The sequence below is a fragment of the Tigriopus californicus genome, chromosome 9, assembly GCF_007210705.1.
Source record: "Tigriopus californicus strain San Diego chromosome 9, Tcal_SD_v2.1, whole genome shotgun sequence".
NCBI classification, from domain to species: domain Eukaryota; kingdom Metazoa; phylum Arthropoda; class Copepoda; order Harpacticoida; family Harpacticidae; genus Tigriopus; species Tigriopus californicus.
Window position 1 is genome coordinate 4,968,725 of NC_081448.1, and position 22,922 is coordinate 4,991,646.

Genomic DNA, 22,922 nt, shown 5'->3' on the forward strand with positions numbered 1-22,922 from the left:
AAATATTGGCCACTCATACTCTATGAAAACGCCATTGCTTTTTTCAATGTAATTAATTGCTCACTTTGACCAAAACAACGGGAACCATAATTTGTTTCTTTTTTTTTTAGAAACAACTGAAGCCCTGGCATTGAGTAACACTGAACCATGAATGCTTGGAACGGGGGCGCTAAAGTTGACAAATAACAACTTCAATTTGAGCCAATGGATTGCATTGCATATTCTCCAAAGGGGACTGTCGGCAAGACGCTAGAAATATGTACGCTCGTATTCCAATTTTCAGCTTGCTGAAACACTTGGGTCAAAAGTTGTACGCTCTCAAAGTGCAGTAGACAATAGGCCACCACATGAAAGAGTCACCCCTCTTCTGGTAATTACTAGCTCATTCATTCTGTAATGAATTACTTAAAAAGTTTTGAGATGTATAACTTTACGTCCAGTCGTTTGATGGAGCTAAAATCTTACGGGGTGAAGCGCCAAACATTTCACGGAATTCCAAACCGTTGTCCCCCAACCCTTAGTGATTGAACTAAACCCAAACTGACTTTTTCCTGCCTGAACCTTACTCAAATTTCCGACGATTTTTAAATTTATTTTTATTAAATTTAACGCTCCTTTATTTTTTTGATGAAACCTTATGCGACAAGTTTTATTTCGTTCTTAAATTCGTTTTGTCACAAGAAATGCCTGCAGCATTTCACGGAAAAAATTGCAAGACTTTCATCAAGGCAGTTTAACGTCATATCTCTTTCACTAACCTCAAATTGCCTTCAAGATCACGGATTGTTGGAGATGTGGACTGCAAACGGAAGGGAAACTTTTGTAACCCTGGAACCATTCATTTCATTCAAAATTAACACTTCAAAGTATCATAAGGTCTTGTCCAATGGCTGAATTTAGTCAAATTTAGGCCCAAAGACATATTTAGGGTGCTCAGAGTTTGTGGTCAAAGTAGTTACCTGGTAATCACCACATAAAATGTGAATTTTTGGCCTGCTCTTTGTCAGCTACATAAGCATTTGACAACAGAATGTTCAAACGAATGCCTTTACCAGAAAATGAGAAAAAAATACTAGCCATTAATTAATAAGATAAAGGTTTCTTAATTTATTACTTTATTACAAAAAGTGGCTCTGAGTTGCTTTGACCAAGAACAGACCAATTTGGTGGGAAACACGTTAGCAGTCCATATTTTTAGAAGTCCTTAACTAGATATACAGGTATGCATATGCATTGAGGACCTAGACTTAATACCAGCAAAACTGTACCGAGATTCCTCATCAATCAACTTACCCCTCTTCTCTCGCGAACACAGTTTGGCATTTTTCTACCACCAAAAAGTCATATGGAACAACTTTGATTTTATTACTTTCCGGAATTCTAGCCCACTTAAAAAACTTACAAACCTTAAAACATTATAAAAACTATAATTTTCAAAAATCTACTCAATGCAAAATTAGGAGCTCATCTAGATAGCTCGTGAATATAAATCATGATATCATCTATTACGCCCCTAGAAGGTAACATGGTATTTAGTGATCCAAATTTCATCGTTTTTTGTGCCAAAAGGCACCGGCTATATGTTAATTTAATTTCCCAAAGAATCAATATCGACTTTTTATTGTCACAAAATTGAAAGATTATTATTCTTTTACTTGCATAATTTCAAATTAACTTAAAACCCTACACAAACATATTTAAAAGCCTCAAAAAAAGCAGATTTTTGAAAATTGATTTTAGAACCGTCCAAAGGTCATTTAGTCCTTTAGGTCACTGAAAATTTCACAAATAGCTATTCATTTCACTAAAGAAGCTATTTTTAATCAGTTTCAACACAGTCTTCAAGAAACGACAAAATCTATGACATTGTTTGTTGTATGTATTATCAAACGGACTTTTGGAGTCTGATTTAGGTACTTTAGTTGCGGGATTATGAAAATGTAGCATTGCGTTAGATGAGAGCTTTGGCGCAATCTTCACCACAATTATAAGCCAATAAGGCTTCTTTTTAGTCATCTACCACGGATAGATGGGCGAAGCTGAAAGCGTAATCTTCAATTGAAAACAAAGTCACAAATTGTAGTTATGAAACCAGTGAATTGGTACTCTTTTTCAACCAACCCAACATTTTTCATAAAGCCTCACTTTGCTGCTATCAAAATAAGAGGACCAAGCCAAGCAAGCCAAAGGTAAATGAGAACAGACTGGCCAATAGTTGGCTTCATGATTATAGATCATGTTTAAGGTTGAAGATGGCATATTCAGTTTCATACATCTGTCTATAGCGGGCAACCAGAAAACCCTTGTTTTTTGAAAAAGGGTTAGTTTACTTTGTTCCAAAGACAAAGACCTTTGGACATGTTTTCTCATGTTGTGATGGTCAATGATATTTGATATGCTATAACATTATTCTAAGTTTGTGAAGTGAGAAAATGTTTATTGAAACCAATTAATACAGAAATCAACTTGTCAGACAGAGATTCAAGCTTGTCTTGTTGCACCCATCACAGACCATATAATTACGTCTAGTCATTACTCGCTCATAGCACGAGCAAAAATGTAAACACTTGCCTTCATCAGGTGGTACATACATTTTGGTGTACATTGACTCATGCTTTTTCATTGGCCAGCATGGTCGGATTCTGAGTGAGTTTGTCACCAATTACGTTTGTTGAAGAACCAGGGATTGTAGTTTGTTAGTACTGATCAGGCAGTCACCCTCCTCTTTTTGGTGTTCAGAGTTGTTGACACAAAATCCATTTTCCTATGCACCGAGGTCAGGCAAATGTAACATCTAGTTGTTATATGATCTGTGCACCCATCCAAATCCTAGTCTTACATAGTTCCTTTATCTTTACTCGCAATCTATTCCTATGTAAATAACCCAGTATAAAATGGCATGCATGCAAGGCAGGGCAAAAAAAGGCCCATGATCTTCTTCGGATGACTCATAGTGTTGAAGATGACATCAATGATTCTGTTCAACACAATACTGCAAATGAATCTTGAGAAGAAACAACTCCAGGATTAAGTTCTGGAAGATAGCCACTAGATGGCAGTACCCCAAAGGTCAACAGCCAAATTCAGACAGGTAGCTTTTGGGACCACATAATCTCAGATTTTATTAAGATGTGATTGCAAAACTAGTTTCTGTTTGTACTAGGGGACCCATGCTACATTTTTCACTCATTTTCAGACAATTGCATTGATTACAACAAAAGAGTAATAACCTTTTAGATTGCTCCCAAGGTTGAGAAATTCAACATTTTTTTTGACAATTCGTCAAAAGCAGTAATCTGAGGTTATTATATGCTGAGTCCTGCTCCTAGAGCCTTTCAATGAGGGATAAAAATGGGTAGAAATTCAGGCAGAACAAATTATGTAAGCCCCAAAGATGGCAAGAAAGAAGCCAAAATTGCATTTTTTGGAAAATAAGTTCAAACATCTCCATATGTCTTCATGGGTTACCTTGAATCAGCCTAGTGCAGTTTGTTTCACAACGCTCTGCCTCAGGTATAGAGGCCATATGAATTGACATATTTTTTGCTCTCTTCTTCATGTTCTTGAGCAAAATAGTCCTGAGAGCATAGGTTTGCTGATCCAAAAAGACTTGAATGTAACAAAATCAAAATAAAATACAAACCGGCAAGTAAAAAGTAAAACCCTTTTTGATTCTAAAGTCTCCTTTGCTAGTTTATGCCTAACCTATTTCTTGGTTTCCTTGACAATATGGCTGCCAGAAGACCCAAAGGGACGTTCATTTTTGCTGGTTTGTCAGAGGTATTCACAATCCTGCATGTTCGAGATTTTCATTGCAACTAAAAGATTGTTTTGCCTTTTTTCATGGTCAAAGTGATGGAATACATTAATTTTCTTTAAAAAAGGTTTCTCGACGCATGACCTGGAATATGATAACCTCTCATTTCCGCTTGCAACAGGTCGTCAAGAAAATTATTGAATCACTCAACCTTGTAAGCAATTTAAATTTTCATAGCTTTTTGCCACAATCAATGCAGTAGTCTCAAAATGAGTGAAAAATGTTGTATCCTAGCACAAACCAAAAGTAGTTTTGCAATCGCATCTTGATAAAACCAGAGATTCTGTGGTCTCAAAAACTACTTATCAGTGCCTATTCGAATTCGTTTGTTGACCATTGGGGTACTGCCATCTAGTGATTATTTTCCGTAACATGATCCTGCAGCTGTTTCTTCTCAAGGCTCATTGATAACCACGCAACTAAAGCACCTAAATCGGACTCCAAAAGTCTGTTTTGAATGTATTGTCCTCAGAATTCAATTGAATGCGTAACTTAATGTACACATGATGATTGTAAAACACATTTTCGAATATTACACTTTCAGTGTGTTTTAAGTGACATTTTGCAACCTGTTTAGCTATTGTTAGATTATGCAAGAAAAAGGAAAATAATCTTTCGTTTTTGTGATATTGAAACTTGATATTAATTTTTTTCTGAGGTAGAAAAGTGCCAAGATGTGTCTGGGAATTTCAGTCAAAACTTGAAAGGATATTTTTACCACTGTGCACCAGAAAGACGACCCACACGGTGTTTGAAGTCTTGTTAAAATCATGAGCACAGTCTATTTATAATATTCAACACGTGTAGCAGATCCATTGCAATCTACCAGGAGAATCTCAAACCCACCAATCACAGACCTCCGTCCCTGTGAAATTGTATGTTATTCGAGATATAGGCAACTTCCGTTTTTCGGCGAGTCGTTCGGAAGAGACAAATTAAAACGACGACTCGTGACTTTTTCCCTCCAGTAATAAATATTTTGATTCAATCGTCTGATGGTATTAGGTAACTAATTAGGAGTAATCCTAATTTAATATTGTCGGAATTATCGAAACAGATCGTGATAGTTCTTAGGGATGAATGTGTGGAATCTGCGCATGAGTCAATAAATTTCCTTCCCACACTATATCAGCACTCGCCAGGGAATTTCGTTCAGTGTCCAGAGGCCTGTTTTTTAATGCTCTCACCTCAGAGTTAGAGGCCTTGGACGTTAACCGGTATGAATGGTCAAAGTGATGCGCAGATGTTCATTGTGAGTACCATCCCAGCCTTAACCTACAGGTACAAGTGTTTAAGGAAATTCACCTTTGGAGGTAAGAAATTATTCAATGATACCAAGTAACGGACGATTAGTCAAAGATTAAATCATATGTTTGGGACCCTAAAAGCCGCAATACAAGAGGTTATATTCACCACAGATAAACCAATAAAAAGTCGTTTCGTTTCCCTCAATCCATTAAAAATTTCAAATGTCACAAATTTCGATGAGAAGTTACAAACTTTTAAGTAGATGCAATGAGGTGTTATAATAAACCAGTCTTCCGAGAGCAACTGAAAATTAAAAATTCAATGAAGCTCATCTGCTAAAGAATCACTCAACTTTTCAACATTTAGGCATGTCCATAACATCAAATCAATTAAGTAAAGGGTAAAATAACAGCTTGATAGCTATCCTTTTCTGGTTTGGAAGTCTCTTGTTCATCAAAAAACAGCCCAGCTGTTTACTTGCGTTTTTTGAAAATAGAGTTTCTACACAAAAATAATTAACAATTAGCGAAGATTGTTCAACTACATACCAAACAGGAAAAACTACACACAAACTACTTACGGTTGTTAAGGATGTTTAATCAAGTTATGAAATCAGTTCAATTACAGTAATTAAGAGCTGTCTAGATTTTATTGAAAGCTTACGAGGGAAGTAAAAGGAAATGATCAATCATACTTCTCTTTCAATAACCTATCTTTCTCCGATTCGATGGCTGTCAATACTCGTGGGCCTTATGAGCCTGTTGTACATCAATAAGCTGTAGATCATACCACAAGCTTCTCGAAAAGACTCTCTTGACCATGAACATATCCTAAAATATTCATCAAACCATTACTCTTCCAACTTTCATGATTTAGCCATACCACCGTCAGTTCCACTTTTCTTCTCCCCCTCATCCAATAATGAACGATGACGTCATTACGTTGCATTCTTACAAGGACCCTCTACCAAGGTAGCGACAAATTTTGTGATCACCAAACCTTCCCCAAAGTTTGGTCCAAGGCTGGTCAGGGACTGGTCTGAGGCATTGTCATTGACAATTTTGAATATCAACCCAGAATAAATACTTATAAATACGTTATGGATCCATTAATGGTACATGTTTGGAAGTAGACTTAAAGATAGATCTAAACTAGATTTCCAACATACTTAAAAGTACAATGAATGGGGAGTGCCAATTAATTGTCTCATGGCGAACTAAGAATTGCTCCAATATTCATTTGTTTGTAATACTGCTCAGAGTAAAGTTTTGGAATTATCCTGTCAATATGCAAAATGGTTTCTCTCTTATCAAAAGGGGTCTTAAGTATGGTTTATGTAGTTTAGATTATATTTGAACCTGTTTTGGCGTTTTTGGGGGTCTGTAACTTTAATTCGCAATTTCCAGCGATAAAATAACCTAAAGCAGAGGATTCTGATTTTTTTTTGTTTTGGGGTGTTAGGGGAGGGAGGGGCGAAACTTCCCTAGCCAACAAAACTAGCTATCACATCATGCTTTTATGTTTCCAATAGGCAGTGCTATAGTTCCTAATAGTTTGGTTCTCCATCAGTGGGTGTGGTTGATGTCTACAATTGAACCAGGGACGTATCTCATGATAGGAAACTGTGCTTACCACTGGACCACATCTTCTCCCTAAACACGTCACAAAATTGTTCTTAAATAACATTTTCATACATTTTCTTACAGTGAAAGCAAGTAAAGACAGAATAGAAAGGAGAAACATAGAATAGAAAATACAAATGTAACTTTCTTTACCCTGTAAGCCAAAGGCCAACAATAAAATCTAAATCAACATTTTGAGCCTTAAAATTACTAAAGCGCTTAAATAAACCATTGAATCACAAGTTTCTTGACATTACTTCAATGCTTTTGTAACGGATTTTGGTTAGAATTTATGACCTAAAAATCAAGCAATTTTGATGAAAAACAGGAACAACATGTGAGACCTTTAATTATGAAAGTATGGGCTCTCACTCTTGAAATGTCAGTAACTCCCAAAGAAGGTATGCTCTACCTCTGAGTAACCTTTCTTTTCCATGACTCTATTGAATGCCTTGTATTTATAGAATGCTATTTCTTGGGAAAAAGTACAACAGCTTAAACAATTTTTGGTACTTCTACCATCAACCAAATTCATTGAAGCGTTCAACCAGAAATGTTCATAAGATTGGTGGGACTCCACTCCAATGATAAGACATCTAGCTTCAGTTAAACCTCTTATTTGAAAGAAATCATTCCTATGCACATAATTGTTTTAAATGTTCTTATGTTAAAATGGGGTGTGTACGCAAGGCCAATCAATTGATTTATCAGTGAATGGGCAATGGTAGTCTTTCAAAAGAATGTTTTGAATAAAAGTTCCAGATGGCAATCGTGAATTCTTTAGTAAGCTCAAGAGTGGCTTTCCTGGCTTTGTGGCCGAAATCCTCTCATCCTCAGTTATTCTTTCTTTGTGTCTTCATTAGTGTTTACCGCACCTTTTGCCACTTATTTCACTTTTGAATAACCTATTCATGCCAATTTGACTGTTTTATTGATCCACTTAATGCTCATTATTGTCTCATTTACCATATAAACTTTTTGTAATAAAATTCAAAACATTTCCAAACTTATCAGAAAAGGTCTATTATCTATGAAGCACTCCGCCTAATTTAGCCCATTGTCTTTGCTTTCTTGATGCTGGAGGAATTGCCTTGATTCTACTAACTGGCCTAACTTGCAGGCATTCGATAGAAAGCCGTGTCCTGTCCTCTCATAAGAGTCCATGCATTATACCGTACCATTATATCAACTCAAGGACTCAAAGTTAGGCCAGTGTCCATATCTTTTAACCTAGTTTGAGAAAATGGGCATATTTCCGATCTCCCTAACTAGTTTTCTTTCCCTCGCCCTGATTTCTGAAGAGCCAGTAAACGTAAACGACGGGGCCGTTGACCGAAGTTCGGAGGAAGACTCCCAAGTCCATCGTTTTTTCCATTCTCTCACGATGAGGCCTCCTCTCGTCGCACAAAAAGCCTTCCTCGCGCCCTGTCCGAGAGAGTCTTCTCTCTTTTCTCGCCGATACGTTTCCCTCCCAGAAGTTCCTTGCGATTGAGCAAGATGCTGTGGAACAAGCATACTCGAAGAAAGACGACATTGCGAAGGGATTGAACCAGACTCGACGGAATCCATGAGCGGGTAATTGACTTTTCCCATTCCCTATGAGAGGTCTTGGCAAACACACCCGAACCTGTCGAGGACAACAAACTAAAGCCTCTCAGGGCTTTAAGCTCATATGGGGGATTGTGGTGTGTTGGCGAATTTTGCCATTTGATTTGGACCTGCCTTGTTCCATTACCGAATTGCTCGTCATTGTCGATTAAGGCCGTCATCGTCTCAGTGTTCCCGCATGATAAAGAAAATCCAAGCAATCAAGAGTCAAAGTTGAACAAGGAGGGATGGCTTAGTCACTCAAGTTCCAAGTGTCAACGAGTTTTCTCCAACAAGTGCTCTTATCCATCACCTTTTTGAGAGCGAGAAGTGAGTCTTGAATTCAAGTCGAGTTGGACGCGCCAGTGGAACATTGTCTGAATGAGTGAGTAGGAGCGTGATTCGAAGTGGAGAATGATCAGTTATGGATGTCTCTCGTGGGACATCTGACCCATTAAATATGCACTGCCATTCACATGAATAGATGGTAAGACATTGAGTCTAAGACAGACTTATGAGTAAAAAAAGATAGACGGAAAGAAGATGTTTCTTCGGTATTCATACCATCTCGAGGGAAGCGACGTTATCATGTCAATGCAATAGGCCTTGAGAATACGGGTATATCTCATTGACAAGATGACCTAGAGCCTTGGGATAACTTGACCTCTCACATCTTAGATAAGACCATGTCACTTCGTTTCGGCTTTTAGCTCCTTGGTTGATAATTAAGTTCGTGACAATGCCACCTGGAAACATGACGCGATATCCCCCTGTGTGTTTTTGGCACTTTATCTTCATTTCAGACGTGTTGGAAAATAACAAGAACAAGGATGTTGTCGCAGACTCATTCTCTTGACTCGATGCATTCACATGAGAGTTTTCTCGGGTTTGCTCGTCCTCAATTGCTTAGGTGGACTTATTTTGAGCAAAGGCATCCCAAAATAAAGAACCAAGTGGGTGTTCAACTCCCCGAGTATCACAGAAGCCAAAACCAACGTACTCTTGTTTTCGTTGTCTTGACAAACGTCAAAACTTTTTCCTCCACTCCTTGTAAGGAATCCTGTCATTCCAAAACTTGGCCCTTGATTCTTGAGACGGTGCAACATTCAAATGCGATCCGAACGAAGTTGACTTTGGATTACCTTGCTCAAAACCTCCATCTGAACCAATCTATATTGAACGGGCCTTTTGTTATGATAGAAACATACGAGTTCTACCCGTCAGAGTGCGCTATTTTAGTTTTGATGGGTTAGGCTTGCTCACCGTAGGCCACTTTGAGCCGCATTCATTTCCAATGAGGGTAGTTACTTTTTTGTTCCGAGTACGACAAAAGAAGTTAATTCAAAGATCTGACGGGTCTTTTCCAGCTTCCCTTTGAGTTTGGGCTACCTGACAGACCTTTGACGTTGACAGTAAGCCCCGGTATATGCTAACCAAATACGAAATGCACTTATTATCAATATATGTTGTGATCTGGCTAGCCCTTGAATATAAGGTTGATCGGGGAGTTTAATCAAAAACTTGTCCAAGTCTGACTTAAATCCTGCTAATGGATCAACGCCTACATACGCCCTACGAATATTTGAGGGCAGCAAATTGAACAACGAAGGAGCCCGAGAAAGAAGAGAGTTGGACTTCATTGTTTTAACTAGCCTGGATTCTCGAGGGCTGTTCTCAAAACGCACGTTAAGCCTCTACGGTCACTACAATTGACCCTAAATCCTGGGTTGCGACAAAGCTCATGAATGCTTTTGAAAACGTACAGTATCAAATATCTTTCGTACCTTCTCTGAATACTGTACAATCCCAAACTTTCTAACCTCTCCCAATACGAGAGCTCTCTCATATCCTCAATGTAAAACATCTTTGGACCTGCTCGAGTTTTTGCAAACCTGTTGAACTAATTGGAGCCCAAATGGGAGAGGCATATTCAAGATGCGGCTGAACAATCGACTTGTACAGAGTTAGCATCGTGATACTATCTCTGGACTTAAATGTGCGATATACTCAACCACCTGCTGAACTAATTGGAGCCCAAATGGATGAAGAATATTCAAGATGTGGCTGAACAATTGACTTGTACAGAGTTAGCATCGTGATGCTATCTCTGATATCTCTGACGATCCAACCACATGTTTGAAAAGTGTTACCAACTTTCAACTGGATATGCTCATCGAACTTTCCATTATCTTGGAGGACTACACCTAAATCCCTCATGAATGAGACCTGCTGAATGCCCTTACGTTCATCATCTAATAGTTGAGTGTTTAATGGCGTCGACCCAAAGGTCATTGAGCGGAATTTCATTCCGTTCAGTGTCATATTACTCGCAGCAACCCAGGCATATATTTGGTCTAGGACCTCTAACAGACAACCGGAATTCTGACCATTCCTGCCAACTACCAATTTTGCATCATCAGCATAGGAAGAGATACTGACATTACTACTACCAAGCTTCTGAAGCGGAGCAATGAAGAAATTGCAAAGGAGAGGACCCAAAATGGAGCCCTGAAGAACACCTGACTTGACATGATGTATGTCACTAAAGGATCCCTCAAACTTAACCAATTGCTTCCTATCATAAATGAAACTTCTTAACCAATTGAGAACCTTACCTTGGATCCCAATCTCATGGAGCCTCACTAAAAGACCATGATCTACCTTGCCAAAGGCCTTAACAAAGTCGAGATAAACTACATCAACTGATTCATGGCTCTTTAGTCCCTCAATAACCTGATCTATATGTTCAATCAATTGGGTAAGCGTGCTAAAATGTGCTCGGAACCCATGCTGACTATGAGAAAGGACTTCATTGACTTGAATGAAGAAATTCAACAAGTTTGACCTTCATGATCTTCTCAAACACCTTTGCAATATTCGAAGTGAGAGAAATCGGCCTATAGTTACTGGGGAGCGACTTATCTCTCCCTTTGAAAATTGGAACAACATGAGGTGTTAATACGAATAAGTGGTTCTTTTTCAGATGGATTTGCCTGGTTCACGTTTTTGGGGAAATTAAACCATGTAATAAGACGTTCGAGACAAAAAAAAATCTTTATCGTTCAAATTTGCCTGAAACCGTTTTGACACGAACGTTTTTGTAAAGCACGAGGCAAGCGAATTAATCCCAAAATTAAATGATTTCCTTAATCAAGTAGTCACTGTTGGCGAATTAGCCATCAAAAACCTGAACAAGAAAACCATGGTTGGATTGAATTGAAATACTTTGGTACGATATTTGTGTTCATGTTTATTGCTTACCCGCCAAATGATATTCGATACACCAAAGGATTTGATTCCAATGTAGAGCAACATAACTTCAAATCTAGAGGCGAATTGCCAAGTTACAACATTCACCAGGACATTGAAAAGAGTTATCAAAATATTCGACTGAAACCGAATTTCTTTTCATCAAAAGGTATAAATTGTAACCAGAAAGTTTTGCACCCATTCATGTGACCCCCATTTTAAAAGAAAATATATACACAGTCTACCATGATTCAAAGTTGAACAAATCATCAAAGAAGTTAAATCGAGCAACGATTAAGCCTTCCAGTAAAGTGGAGGCTGCTCTGGTTATTGAATGAAATAGTTTGGCACAAAATAAGAAGGGTGATGTTATTTCCTGTGGCTCAATACTTTCATGTCACATGGTATTGGCTCTCTCAAAAAACAGGATTGATTGTACGATAGGCCAAAGAACCAAATAATTTTGGTCACCCACAAGAATCATGACAAACAAACTGAAGATCGAGGATCAAAAAGAATCATGTGGCACTAAACATTTGCTGATGATCAGAAATTAGCACACTTACAATTGTGAGTGGGTTGCAAAATTTGTGCTTGTCATTTGCTGTCTGAAAAAAAGCATTGTCTTCATTTGTCGTTTTGAAATTTGAAAGTGTTATTTTACACCCCAGACAGACATATTCCAACTTAAAAACAACTGAAGAGAATCATCGCTATAAAATGTTCAAGCTATGTTGATATCTGTGGTATGGGTTAATCTACCAAATCGGGGAGATGCATGATCCTTCTTTTATCCCTGAGTTTTCTGGCAAGTAAGAACCAACAATACCAACATACGGTAATGCCACAAGAAAGGACCCTTAGAGTTCGGGCAGAGCCTTGGACCAAAATAGGGATAAGGCTTTGAATTCAAAAGCGCGTGCCCTAAACACGAATCTTTGTTCACAGAGGATTGCGGGAACAAAGACTGGAAAGAACCAATATTATCTGATCCACTCAGACCACCGTTGTAATCTATCTTTGAGGGCAAATGAAGAGTGTTACGCCATGGGCATCCTCGCTTTGGCCCCACAAGAATAAGCAGTCCTCCTTCTGTGATCTTTTCTTATCCCCTTGTTACGGTTTCGTTCGTCGAATCGGCAGTTCGAATCAAGCTTGAGGATAAAAATAAACCTCACAGATGGTTGGGTGGCAAATCCAAAAGAAGGCGAATATACAGTATATATTGGGAGTATATAGTAATTGATCCACGAAGTTCAAGCCCCCAAACGTGACAAATTCTGATGTATAGGAAACCGATCGTCTGCAGAACTCAATCCGGTAACATCTGTTGGAGATAAAAGTGGCCGTTTCTTGGAGGAACTTTAGATGACTACCTGATTCTTCTGGCTTTTGGAAACCGACTGATCCGAATGACGCGACAAAAGTTTCAAAAAGTTTTATTTTTCCTCAGAATGCTCGGGTTTCAATCCTGCCGTTTGGGTATCTTAATTCCTCTAATCTTTTTTTTGGAACAGGAAATCGTTGGAAACTTGTTTCCACAGTGTTTCCATGCCCCTTCGCCAGGTATGGCTGCCAGAGAATCTCTTTGGATCCTGCTGAAAATTGTGTTCCATTTCCTGGTGGCCGTCAAGAGGCTTGGTTGATATGAATTTATTATAAAGGAGAACATTACTTTCCCGCATGTGCGATGGCAGTAAAGAAAAAATGGCAACGCAAGAAGAAGCATTTTTAAAAGCGAAACAGAAAAGAAAACTTGACATGTCTCATGAAAGGGATTGGACCAGGTTGTTCGTTGCATCTGTGTCGGTAACAGTTCTCACGATTTTGCTGGGAGATGGGGACGCTCCATTGGTGGAACAAGCGACCTCGTCGATCTCAATGGCCTCTGCCATGATTTCCAGAAGGTGCTCGGGTAATGCCTCGCCCTGATGATAGACGGTGGCCCAGGATTCGCCAAATCCCACTTTTTGACCATTCAAGAGCTTTAGTTTCACCCCAACGCTATGGTCAATTTGATCCGAAGGTTGAGCTCGACCAGCCCCAAGAAACTGGCTGACAGTGGCCACTTTTCGAGCATTAATGTTCCGCACCACACCCGACTTCTTGGCCTTAATGTCTGTGGTGGTTTGAGGAGATTTGAGAGCCTTCCAAATTGATCCATGGCACAAGTCTTCGGCGGTCTCTCGGGACACCCCCTGGAGCATTATCATGTCTCTAAACTATAAGAAAAGAGAAACGAAAATGATGAGCTTCGATGCGCACTTTGTGCGAATTAGCTGGGAACTTTCATGGTGTATACCTTGGACAAAGCGGACCCATCGTCTAGCACGGTTTTGATGGCAATCTCGCCTTCCTCTAAGGAGATGTCTTTGACCGAAGCCATGAGAAGACTTCCTTCCACGATCACTAGCTCTCGCAAGTCGGCAGGGCCTTTGCCTTTCAAGCACTCAATGCTCTCCTCAACTTCTAAGGAATTGCCCACTGTACATCCCAATGGGCAATTCATAGAGGATATCACGGCTGAGGTTTTCATGCCAAACTTCCTGGAAACACTAATCAACGAGGCAGCTAATTTGGCAGCCTCGTCCTCTGTCGTGCAAAAGCTCCCGTTCCCGAACTTGACGTCCAAGACTAGAGCCCTCAAATTCTCTGCAGCCTTCTTGCAGACAATCGAGGAAGTCACCAGACTCAAATTTTGAACAGTACCCGTAATGTCTCGGCATGCATACATTTTCTATAATAGAAGATTAAAAAAAGGTTGAAAAGATATGCAAGTAGATCCAAAGTCACGGTGAACATGATTTTAGAACACAACGAAGAAGAGACCAAAATTGCCGATGACAATTTTTGTTCCCTCTTGGGAAGTTTTGGAGATTATCGTGTTCTTAGAAGGGTCCAAGGCGCAATTTACCTCATCGGGAATAGAGCTTACCTTGTCTGCGGGAGCAATTGTACCCGTTTGACCAGCTATGCAACACCCCACTTGATCCAAGATGTTGTGGATCTCCTTTACCGATAACGATACCCGATATCCTGGGATGGATTCCAATTTGTCCAAAGTGCCTCCTGTAATTCCTAAGCCCCGACCAGATATCATGGGGACTTTGAGCCCGACGGCAGCCAAAGCTGGGGCAAGAACCAACGACACCTAAGCATGGGGAAAATGAGGATGCAAATGAACGTCAGTTAATCCCATTATCATATGCGAGTCAAAAGCAAATGCTTGATTTGCCACAAACATCTTTTTTTATTACCAATCTTTCATCACAAATTACCCACGTTTCCTTCCTCTTTCCAGTCACTCAACCTCTAATAAGGGCTCTTTGAGCCTTTGAGCCTTTGAGCCTTGATGGTCGAGAACGTGAAAAGACTGTCAATTGAATAAAGTCGACATGTTTTACATTCAAGCACACAGGCATTAGAACTTGGCAAGTGTTTCCCCTCAAAAGTGGAAACGAGAGACAAGTTTCGGTGCTCGAGGGACCTGGATTCGGAGATCAGTTTCCCAAATGGAACAAAGATATCTTAGCCCAAGGCACTCTGGTTGGATCGCAATCCCACTTGCCAATAGAGCAATATTCGAGGACCTTTGTTTATGAGACAGGTTTTGTCGACCTTGGCACTCTATCCTATTTCTTCTGTGACAAACCAATAATTCTTGATCTTCAGTTCGCAAAGGCTTTGGGACTACAGTCGAACGGAAGAAAAATATCCCAACCTATGCCTTCCTTGGTTCCATTTGAGTAAATAACATCATTGATCATGTATGATCAGTGAAGTTGAGAGCTCCTAAAACCCCTGGAACCCAAAACGATATTTTGAAAAGAATTTAGTCCAAATAATTGTCGAATGGTCTTTTGCTACTAAGGCAATACGAACATCTTGTACTCTCTCACACAACAGATCTACTTCAGGTGCTGAACGATGCCTTAGAGGAACGTCAAACTCGCCTCATGATAAAAGACAGAGGCACATTTTAACGCAACATGAGTAGTATTTGATCTGCGTGCACCAACTAGAACTTGAGTGAAGGTTAACTGACGTTTGAGAAACTTGTTCTACTTTGTATCCAGACTCAAGTCAATGTCTCAGAGTTTGATGAGAAAAATGCGTTACACGTCCAAACGACATCCCTCTCATCCATTCGTATCAAATAGCATCAATCTTTGATTTCATCTTGAACTCGGGAAGAGGTGCCATTCAAACAGAGCTCTTAAGATGATTTATAGTAAAATAAGTTTTCTGTGAATTGATATTTTTTAAGTATCAAACTGACCTTATCGCCCACTCCCCCAGTACTATGTTTATCCACCAAAATGGATTTCCACTCTTCTGGCCATTGAAGCATGGACCCTGTATCAGTCATGGCCTTAGTAAGAGCGTAAGTCTCTTGGGTGTTGAGTCCGCGGATGCAAGTGGCCATCAGCCAAGCTCCCAATTGGGAGTCTGCCACACCTCCCGAGAGCAATTTGTCAATGAAGAACTTAATCTCGTCATCCGTAAACTCTTTTCCGTCCTTTTTCTTCTCGATCAGATCCGGGATGCGAACGTTGATGTCGGCCATAATCTGGGCAAAAGAGGATTAGAGTTGGTCTGAGGAATCCTACTTTTAGGGTCAAATTCGAGAATGTTCAAGTACGTGGGATCGCAGGAGTCTTGTTGCCTGAAGGTTTCTGATCACACTGATGAAATCGACCCCTCGTCGGAATGCCACCCTGTTGGCCGTGAAAATGAGAGACAATCATTCTCATACATGTTATTCTACTAACGGACGAACTTCTTGAAAACAGGTTTCCAGGTTCAGCAAAGATAGAATACAATGATTTCCTCCCTCGAATTGGTCTACGAAACGAGTTTGGCATCTCAGATACAAATGTTGCGAGTAGGGGCGAAAACGGATGATGATCAAGGTGGCATTTCCCAAAAAGTGTTTAGCTGTTACATAACATTCCTCGAATCTAGGGAAGGTGGAAGTTTTCGAAACAAAATATGATAAATCACAATAATTCGGAAACATATTTCTTTTTCATTGAAGTCAAATGGACCTTACAAAACAAAATAGAGGCCTAGTATTGAAATAATTGTTCTTGTGCTAAGCTGCAATACAAATACATGGGGAATTTAAAAAAATGACGGATTATTTTTGTTTGTTGCCTTCAAATAATAAAGTGCCATAATAATTGGCAATAAATTGCCATAAACTGATAAACGAATCCGCATAACGAGCGAAAATGCAATGCTCTTCAAGTCTTTGGTTCCGGCAAAACCTTGTTTCATCTCGATACCTGAATGAGAAATGATGATGATGATTGCCAATGGTCCAACCTTGAATGAGGTTGCTCTCCAGGGAGTATTTGACCGACATTTAAAATGTGATCCGCCAATGAAGATGAGCATGATCCCAAATATGATTGATCGGCATCCATTTCCAACTCGATGATTCCGTTTCAGATGACTTGGTTGCGAAGCCAGCGAATGGTCGTCCAGCAGACAATACATTCATAAGCCTCACGATGTTGACGTCTCCAAACCGAGGTCGAGGTCAACAAAAGTTGGCAAGTTCGCCCTCAGGCAAGAGCTGCTCCAAGCAACTCCTCAGCGACCCATCCTGTGGGCAATCGGGAGCCTCCAATTCCAACTCGGCCCACTCATCCCGATCCACTTCACCCATGAACAGCGTGTTTCGCTCGCTCAAAAGAGCTCGCTTCCTTCGGGACAAATTCTCCAAGCGTTCCTTCTCGGATTCGAGCGTTTCCATGGATCAAACGGGGAGGATCATCAAAGGCAGTGCTGGAACATCCCCCAGTCGCCTTTTGTATCCCAAGTATGAGTTTGGCGTGGAGCAGCGCTCGACATCCATGATAGTACACAATAACCATAGCCAACACAATCGGACTGCGGCGGTTCGTGGCAACTCGACCCTCATCTCGCCCAAAAGTGGATTAACGTCTCCCAAACCGTTGGTAAGACCCTCATTGAGATGTTTAATGAATTGGGTGATTCATGAAGAATATGGCTACACTCGTTGAATACAACAGCGTTGCTGAGGTGACATTCTTTGGTACGATGTTTTGTTTTGTTCCTCGTGACCATCTTGCCTTCTTTTGAGCTTTCTTTGAAGGGAGCGTAGTGGGGAGAAGGAGAATGAAGAAGTAGGAAGCCTGAAAGTTAAACAATCACTCGACAAAGAAAAAGAACCTTCTCAGTTCGTGGTTTCCTTTCTTAACTTATGAGCGACGGTGAAGACCGCATACGTACAGAGCAGCCTTCATTGACGAGGGAAGGCAAGAACGCAGCTCATGTCAAAAATATAAAAGATATACAAAAGGTGCTTCAAATGGAGCGCTCTAGTATGTTTGATTCTTTTGGTTTGGATTCATACATTACTTCCTTCACTCACGAAACTTTTCGGTATGTGGATAACAAACTTTCATAAATTTTCAAAGAGCTTAAGTTGCCGACATACAATCAAGGTCGATGCCAACACGAGAGAAGGACTTTCTTCATTGAATCACATTTGGTTATGCTTTCGAAATTCCATTTCGCATCACTCCTTCGGAGAAGAGAGCTACTTCAGATTCATAAAGCTTTTAGCTTTTGGCGAGGATTACACAATGCTTATCTCTAAGCTTATGCGAATGCAAAGGTCCCTGAAGATTTGTCCCCATCAATTTAAGTTGAGTCTCGCCCCACACAGAAGGCGTTCGTTTTGGAGCCTTCAAAGGTAGATGGTGCTCTTTTCGCCCCCTTTTCCAATTCTCTTTCCCTCATCTTGCTACTTGCAAACGGTTTTGAGAAGCCCCGTTACCTTGAAGGATCGGACGAAAGATGAAAGGCATCTCTGAACTTTTGCGAGAATGTGGATGCACAAATGTCTACGTAAAGCTTGGTATGTTTACATGAGCATGCTTGAGCATGGAGCGATGTTTAACTAATCAATTGATAAACTCAGGTCTTTTGGTTTTCATTATTTTTGAAACTCAAAACTAAAGCTTAAGCAAGTCAGTAAGTAATCATGAACATCACCGCTTGTACCAATGTGAGGAACAGATAATTGGTTTATCAATTGAAAAGGGAATGAGTTCAACATTGAGTGCGCGTGTTTCGTAGCACTTCCAAACTGATTGAAATTAGATACCTGTGGGCGCTGCTTTTCACGTCAGGAGAATTCAGAACGGCGAAAGGACTCCTCTGCCTCCGGAGAATCTCAGTATACCGTTTTCCCGACGTGATTCCCTCCCTGTCGACGCCCATCGAACTGGTTCATCTTTTTCTTTCGAGGGGTGGGTAGGTGGGAGAATGGTTTCAGAGCTGAGGTTGCTTCTGGCCCTTCCTGTTACTTTAGCCTCTCTTAAACTTATTCATGTTTCGTCCCTTCTCTCTCTCTCTCATCTTGTTCTCCCATACCCAGCGACCTCCCAACTTTTTCATCTCTTCCACCTTCTCCTTCTTCTCCTATTTCTCTTCCTCCTCTTGGTTCTCATCGTGTTCGCTTTACTCTGACACTTTGTCTACTGTTCGTTCACCTTTAGTGCCATACCGTGTGCCACTTGACTACTAGTCGCTATTCTTGGCCTTCGTTTTAGGGTCGGCGGATCCAGTCGGCATTTTCGTCTCCACAAGATGGCAATAAACGGCTCACACCTGAAGATTTGTGGAATTCCATTGGTCTGAACCTCGAGGATGGATCCAGTGGCGTGTACTCATTGCTCAACATTGACGTGTGTGGTTGTGCAAGTGTGGGAGGTGGCGGGTTTTCCGAACCCTTAGGTCATTGGCGCGAAGAGATGAACGACAAACCCATCCGGACTCAAACAAAATGTGTTCGTAATTTGGCAAGTGGAACTCAATCTGGTCACAAACACTCCTCGGAGTGTGTTCCTTTGAGCATCAAGGAAGTTGAGAGATCTAGCCTCTTGTGTAAACATACTGTGGGACAAGTCGGCGTGTCTCCTTCTGTGTCTTTGAACACAGATCAGGGTGGTTCGAAATTTACTAACGGAGCTGGAGGACACTCATGGATGGGCCTCGTGCCTAGCTATCCTCCGCATTCTACTTTGGCCACGACCACTGATCCGTCCTCCAAGTCGGATTTGTCCTCGCTTTCGAATTGTGCCAAGTGCGTGTGTGGCGTAAGTAAGGGAATGGCCACGACAAGATCAAACATTGTTGGCTCTCAACCATTGGATCGCAATCACTTGACCTTGGTCCACACGACAACCTCAGAGGAGGACAATAAAAATCAATGTCGTAGCAGTGCCGGTGGATGCGGTGGTAGTGCTGGGGGATCTAGTTATGCCAAGAGTCCCAATGCTAATATCTCAAGGAGAATGAGAAATGATCTGAGCACTCCTCCACGTGCCACCACTCTATCGAAGAAAGCCATAGCTAATGAGGAGTCTTCCGCTATGAGTTGTCATGAGCTCGTAGAAAATGCACGCCTCAGTCACGGCCTCCAGAGCCGGGAGAAGCCACGAGATGGAAACAATTATGACTTGCAAACATCATTCATTGGTGGTAGTGGTAGTGGTGGTGGTTGTGGTGGAGCCTTATCCTCCTCCTCTTCACCGAGTGTGACATGCCCCAGTTTTATGGCGCCTAACTATGAGACCGTTGAGCCATCGAGCGTGGTCGGGGCGTCAAAGCTGAGACGCAATCATGATCCCAGTCGTTCGAGATCATCATCTTCGTCGTCGTCGTCAGTGAGGCTTGACGATAGAGGGGATTTTGGATCATCATCAAGGGAGCTCCGAGAACAACGATTGAATTGTAAAGGCATACGCAGCGGGCAACTAGGAGACCTCCTAGTAGCCCAGAGGGCGAGGAACTCGCCAACTACTAAGACGCCTGAGCAACTAGAACAAAGTCGCGTCAAAGACGACGAGAAGTCGGAGGAACAAGAATGTGGAACAGAGGTGCGAGCTGATGACTCCAGTGGAGGTCGTCCGTCTCCAGGAACAACAAACAACATCTTCTATCGTCATGAAGTTGTGGAGGGGTGTTCGGTGGGCAGGAATCCTGAGAGCTTCGATGAATCCTTCGACTTGAGCTCAGTGTCTAACTTATGTGCCACCACGCCACAAAAGGGAAGTGAAAAACGCTCCTCCTGGAATGTAACGACTCTCGGTGGAATTGCGAACACTTTGGAACAGATCCCCAAAAGTGAACAGATCAAGCCCAATGCACTCGCACCCGACTACCAGAAGACTACAACTAGTGTGTCCACCCCAGTAGAGAGAGATGTAGTCCAGAAGCCTGTTGGACAGCCACAAACATCCCTCAGAATAGTTTCGGACGTGCCTGGTGAGATGGAACGCGAAGAGCTCATGGACCGCTTGGAGCAAAGTTTAGGTTACTCCACATGCAGACTGCCTCGAGTCCTCACCGTAGCTCAACGTCGACGAGCGGGGATGGTCAAGCAATGGTCCATGGATGAAACAAAGTCCTGGTTCTACTCCCGCTCGTCCAGTTTGGATCGTCAAGGTCCCCACCTGGCCACTCAAGACGAGGATCCGTCCAACTCAGGAACGTCATCCCCTTTGACCTCATCGGCGATTCCTTTTGCCACTGGTGGTGGTGTTGGTGGTGGCGGTGGTGGTGGTGTTACTGCTGCTGCTGCTCCTCCTTCCGTAGGGATTTCTTCGGCTGCCAAGTTATCCTCGGCGGGCACCTCATTGTCAGGTGAGAAACGACGGAGATTCTTTCAACGCAAGAATACTTGCAGTGCCCCTGCATCTTCGACTGAAAGTGTGGACTCCTCATTACCAAGTCGTAAGAGTTCTCAAGAGAGTTCTTCCGTGAGTGCAGTGAGCAAGGTTCTGGAGGAGGTCTTTCGAACCTCCACCCTTCTGAATTGGGACAGTGATCTTGATATATTTCCATCGCCTGGAACTTCCCAAGCCATTCATTCTCATTTGAGTTCCACCATGTCGCCTCCAACTGTTATATCAGGTAAGGACTTCCTTGTATGACAACTATCTTCTTCCCATTCCTATTAGGACCCGTACTTTTCGATTGCTCAATAACTTCTTGTTGACGGTCAAAGATAAATAATAGATCATATCCTTGCGGCATGTAGTAGTTTTATTCCCATTACAGGTAACCTAATATTCTACAGATTTAGAGGATATTCACTATCTTGGGAAATGTCTTTTAAAACAGAAAATGGAAAATTAGTTGCTTAATGTAGCATATGATTCTCGTTGGCCTTTTCCTAATGGCTTGCCCTTTCACCTTTGTTCAATTGGAAGCATTAGTAATAAGGCTCGCCAGAATCAAATTCTAGCCTGTAACTTTGATATCTTACCTTCTCTTCCGTTTTCGAAATTCCGTTATTTTTTGTCCTAAGAAGTCATATAACGCTTGGATTGATAGTATTGAACGTTTAAATGGACCAAGAAGAAGAAGTTTCATAACTGTCTCCAATAGATCGTGTCATGAGTCAGTTAATTTTCTTTAGCAAATATATCGCTTTTCCCCCGCTTTGTCTCTAAACTGAGAAGAAATCACTCGCCGAAAATCTTGTCTCTGCCTAATCATCAAGTTTACGCTGGGCGTGTTGTAACTTACGCACTCAATGCTTTGTGCATTAGCATGTGGAGAGTTCTTTTCACAAGGACCTTGAATTTATTCAGGTTTTTTTTCTTACAATCTTCTTTTCTTGATCTTTTTTCCCTTGAGCGTTCCCTTGAGCGTTCACTTCAAGGACTTGAGAAACCCTCATTATTCAAGGCCATATTTGGACAAAAATAAATTCAAATGCTTGTCGCAGACCAACGCTTCTGAACTGTCTTGTTTCATGGGTTTGTTCGCACTCCATTTTGAAGGCCTCTTCACAAGATTCCTCGGGGATATTCGTTGCTTCCTTCCTTACTGGACTATTTCAAGCATCCCTTGCGGAATGCACTGGGATTCTAGTTGATGATATTTTTGCACCATGCAGTCCACTCGAGCTATCTCACAAGGCACTTGAAAAGGGCCAAACTTGCTCCGCCCCAAGTCCCAAAGGCGTGGAATTGCAATCACTCGTGTGGGTAACTTTGGTGCCCTTTTTGATATCCGTTCTGGTCTTGCAGCCAGGGTAGGTAATCCTCTAAGTTGTGTCTCGTCTAATGGAAAGAAGGTTCTAAGGTCGAAGAGGCCTGCCTTTGGTGGCGTGATGAGTGTCCACAAAAAGGCATGACCGTTTCAATTTTCCCCGCACATTTGCTCTAGGGGAGATCCTTTATCAACCAAGAGGGTACGGTGGGCCGACCAAGGTTTGCGTTATGGGTTGTGTACGTATAATATTTGAGGAAATCACGCATAACGCGAATGAAAGTTACACGATTTGGCCTTTTATCCACAGATCTTGGGTCATTTGAGAAGCTCTTCTAGATCTGTGCGGTTCTTTTTTT

At 41.3% G+C, this 22,922-nt stretch overlaps 2 protein-coding genes across 2 annotated transcripts in view; one reads left to right on the forward strand and one right to left on the reverse strand.

The window, feature by feature from the left end:
* Positions 1–13,160: 13,160 nt before the first annotated feature.
* On the reverse strand, positions 13,161–16,277 carry LOC131887041 (thymidine phosphorylase-like). The gene is made up of 5 exons (XM_059235531.1): positions 16,166–16,277; positions 15,803–16,093; positions 14,459–14,674; positions 13,826–14,260; positions 13,161–13,745 (listed from the first exon to the last, which is right to left on the reverse strand). Exons 2-5 carry the CDS (start codon positions 16,088–16,090, stop codon positions 13,290–13,292), a joined length of 1,395 nt encoding a protein of 464 aa, XP_059091514.1. The 5' UTR covers positions 16,091–16,093; positions 16,166–16,277; the 3' UTR covers positions 13,161–13,289.
* A 762-nt stretch (positions 16,278–17,039) lies between these two features.
* Positions 17,040–22,922, forward strand: part of LOC131886662 (uncharacterized) — a 61,090-nt gene continuing 55,207 nt past the window's right edge. Inside the window, exons 1-2 of the mRNA XM_059235059.1 lie at positions 17,040–17,489; positions 19,113–21,477. Of these exons, the coding sequence (XP_059091042.1) occupies positions 17,040–17,489; positions 19,113–21,477 (2,815 nt within the window). The remainder of the gene's footprint in view (positions 17,490–19,112; positions 21,478–22,922) is intronic.

What these genes read in the sequence shown, in the direction of transcription:
- LOC131887041 (XM_059235531.1), bottom strand. Translation starts at nt 16,090, where the DNA reads ATGGCCGACATCAACGTTCGCATCCCGGATCTGATCGAGAAGAAAAAG. An exon ending in CAATTGCTCCCGCAGACAAG is followed by an intron (nt 14,261 to 14,458) that starts GTAAGCTCTATT and finishes CTTCTATTATAG; the next exon opens with AAAATGTATGCATGCCGAGA. An exon ending in ATGGGTCCGCTTTGTCCAAG is followed by an intron (nt 13,746 to 13,825) that starts GTATACACCATG and finishes CTTTTCTTATAG; the next exon opens with TTTAGAGACATGATAATGCT.